This window comes from Pempheris klunzingeri, chromosome 4, assembly GCF_042242105.1.
Source record: "Pempheris klunzingeri isolate RE-2024b chromosome 4, fPemKlu1.hap1, whole genome shotgun sequence".
Taxonomy (NCBI): Eukaryota; Metazoa; Chordata; class Actinopteri; order Acropomatiformes; family Pempheridae; genus Pempheris; species Pempheris klunzingeri.
Window position 1 is genome coordinate 27,541,446 of NC_092015.1, and position 3,790 is coordinate 27,545,235.

The 3,790-nt window shown below is 46.3% G+C and overlaps 1 protein-coding gene across 1 annotated transcript; it reads right to left on the minus strand.

The window, feature by feature from the left end:
• Positions 1-255: 255 nt before the first annotated feature.
• On the minus strand, positions 256-2,519 carry LOC139200174 (homeobox protein otx5-like). The gene is made up of 3 exons (XM_070829411.1): positions 2,423-2,519; positions 1,217-1,368; positions 256-894 (listed from the first exon to the last, which is right to left on the minus strand). The coding sequence occupies exons 1-3, from the start codon at positions 2,517-2,519 to the stop codon at positions 256-258; spliced, it is 888 nt and encodes a 295-aa protein (XP_070685512.1).
• Positions 2,520-3,790: the final 1,271 nt, after the last annotated feature.

The following is a 3,790-nucleotide window of genomic DNA, read 5'->3' on the forward strand; positions in this document are numbered from 1 at the left end:
ACCAAGCATCAACAGATCAGTTAACTTCCAATCATATTTTCCTGAAACAGCAGAAATGAAGACATTATTTCAGCTGATTAGCTCTTCAGCTGATATGATTAGATGATTTCTGTGTCCCAAGGTCTCTTCCTTCCTCTAAAACACACCGACAGTGATTTTTGGGGCTTGTAAGCCTACTTGAATTTTGTTTGATTACTCTCTTCTTCCCCTACCCCCCCCCCCCCCCTTCCCTCCCAACCTCCCACTTTCTGTTATTTACAAGACCTGGAACTTCCAGGAGTTCTGGTCCTTGTAGTCCAGACAGTCAGTGGCATTGAAATTGAGCTTCCAGGCAGCTTGGTCCTTGTAGTCTAGACAGTCGACAGCTCCGAAGCCCAGCGAGGCGGCTGTGTAGCCCTGGGAGGAGAGCGAGGCGGGGGACTGGCTGAGGGGCCCACCCATTGAGGAGGCCGTGATGGGGCTCAGGGCGCCTCCAGTGCCTGACAGCTGCGGGTGCATGGGGGACAGGTAGGAGCTGCAGTCCAGGCCTGTGAAGTAGGAGGAGGATCCTGCATAGCTCTGGCTGTAGGCTGGGGCCTGGGTGTAGGTCATGGGGTAGGCGGTGGTGCGCTGCATGCAGGGGGTGGTGGAGGCAGACAGGGGGTCTGGCAGCGGGGAGATGGAGGCCGGACTCCAGATGGACACTGTGGCGCTAGCAGAGCTGGAGCTGGGAGTGATGGCGGTGCCTGGGGGAGGGGGTGGAGGGCTGTAGGGTCCATTGGTGGGGTTGGCACTGGCCTCAGTGTTGGCCTCACGAGCAGGGGATGCCTTCTTTTTAGGGGGCCGTGGTTTGGACTGGCCAGTGCTCTGCTGCTGCTGCTGGCGGCACTTGGCACGACGGTTCTTGAACCAGACCTGGAGGATGGCAGCAGAGGGGGGAGGGAGGGAGGGGGGGGGCAGAGCAGGTTAATTATAAAAATCAGAACTTCATCATCAAATCCACTGCTTTGAGGAAATAGTCAAAGAGCTCTAAGAGCTGCTAGAGTGAAGACAGTGTTACATCTCTGACACACACAACAAAAACACACACTAAATACACAGGAACACACACACACACACACACACACACACACACACACACACACATTGGCACACACACACACACAAAGAAAGCAGGTCTTTACATTATATACTTTATAATACTAAAGCAGTACTATTCCGGGTGGTAGTGTGTTACCTGGACTCGGGACTCGGGCAGGTTGATCTTCAGGGCCACCTCCTCCCTCATGAAGATGTCTGGGTAGCGGGTTTTGGCAAACAGAGCCTCCAGGATGTCCAGCTGTGCGCGTGTGAAGGTGGTGCGCTCCCGACGCTGTTTGCGCGGGGTACCTATAAAAAAACATATTATTACAATAATTATTATTATTATCGTTATTATTAGTATTAACATTATTATCATTATTATTATTATTATTATTAACATTATTTTCGTTGTTTGTAAAATGTTTGTATTTCAAAGATTCTGGACCAAAGGGCCTTCAGCTGTAAAGACCATAAACTTCTAAAGTTTTAAATCTAAATATAAATTAGACTTTAAAAAATAATAAAGAAATTTATGAACAAATAATAATAGAAAAAACTATAACTTTCCTTTTAAAAACGGATTATATATATATATATATATATATATATATATATATATATATATATATATATATATATATATATATATATATATATATAATTTTACAGAACATTAGTGGGTAACTTTCATCGAAGCATCTGGTGTCACATTAAATCAGGAGAAATGAGTACGTTATTATTTGGATCGAATCAAATGATGTAACAGCTCCCAGTGTTTTAACTTTCAGGACTGAAACTGTCTGAATCGAAATATACAAAGCTCAGAAACGAAAGTCGCACCAGAGATTTTAGATTTTTAAAGATTGTCTCTTCTTTGGATTCAGACTCCGAGCTGTGGCAGAAGCAGCCAGACCTCCGCATCGTTTCACCCAGAGGGTGACAGATGTTATAAGTAGAGTTCATTCATGAGGAACACGATGTCTCCAAATAAAACACAAAGCGCATCCTTTGCTAAATAGGTTACATGATGGAGCAACAGCTTGGAGTCTGCTCGGATGTTAAGTCCGTGTGAGAACAGGCCGCGTTTCCATTCACACACACTTTTATTGTTTTTTGACTCCATAATCCGCTGAACTTATAGGTCAAGTGAACACATGTTGTGATGGCTGAAGAATCATACAGAAGAACTCAAATGTATATTTTAAAATAGCATGCAAGTGAGTTGGTCTGTTTCAGTCGCCACATTTTCTGCGAATTCGTTCACTTTCTGCATCACAAAACGAACTTTTTAAAAAGTAGAAACAACAGAGAAACGGCAGGTTAAAACACACACGCTGTCAAGTAACAGGCCTTTACTTACTGGGATATCCAACGGCGGAGTGGAGCAGATCCATGCCCGGGCCGGACAGCGTTAACCCGTTCACGGCGTAATGGGGTTGCTTAATGTAGGACATCATGCCTCCTGCCGGCTTTAAAACACTCCCTCACTCCCTCACTCTCTCTCTCCTTCTCTCAGACCGGGGGCCGGCTCTCCTAGCTAGTCTCCAGGGGGTGTCTCTCTCTCTCTCTCTGTCTCTGTCTGTCTCTCTCTCTCTCTCTCTCTCTTTTCTTTCTGTCACTCCCTCCCTCTCTGTTTTTCTTTTTTCTCTAGTTTGTTTGTCACTCTGTTGTTGTTTTTGATTTTTCCTTGCTGGCCTTCTCCTTCACCGCCTTTGTTGTTGGTATATCTGCTCTGACTGAGTGCCGTCGCCGTTCCACCTGTTTCCACCTGTTCCCACCTGACGCGTAAAAGCAACACTGATCTGTACGCGTCCTCTCTCCAGATAAGGAGGCTACCACAACTAAAAGATTACTAACGAAGACTCCACTTTTAAAAAAGTAAACTAAACAAGAGAAGTTTCTCCATCCAAGTCGTGCGTAATTGCGGTGCGCACAGACGTCGCCAGGTGAAAGGTGCCAAAAGCAGCAGATCCACAACAGTTCGGTCTGATGGTCGCTGTAAAGTGTAAGGGCCCCCGGCGGTACCTGGTCCCTGAGCCTGAGGAGAGGATCTGGGTCTGCAGAGTGGACAAGTGAGGCGAGCAAGAAGAGGCTGGCTAATTAGAAGTAACTTCTTACCCAAGTAGACACCCAGAGCCCTCCCTCCCTCCCTCCCTCTCTCTCTCTCTCTCTCTCTCTCTCTCTCTCTCTCTCTGACGCAAAGGTCCGACCGAGCGCACACCCGCACACACCACAACATGTATTCCTGTTGGGCCTGTGGGGCTCAAGTGCTCAGGACGATCATTTTCCACACGTTTCTACCTCTGACAGAGTTTCCATGTTTGTTATATTTACAGTTATGATCAATCCTGCAGCATTAACACCTGTTGGTGTGCAGCGTGCATGCAATTAGTAAAAAAAATGAAAATAAATATATATCCTTTGAAAAGAAAGAACTGAAGACAGAATGAAAGTTTGGTTCACGAAGGCTCTCTAAAGGGGAGCTGGTCCACAGTGAGACCTTCATCTGCTTTAAGGGAACCTCAGTAAACATCTTAGTCTTTCGAAACAAGTTTTTTTGTTATGAACCATTTTCCAAATTGGCCTCCTAAAATAATTGGGCGGCCCTGGCTGAGTGTGGAGGCAGAGGCAGGAGAAGGGAAGGGGGTATAGGCCGGATTAAAAGCAGCACAAAGACCGCGTTGTTCTGCCATTAAATCCCCTTCTGATCCCCAACATGCTCCCTCCG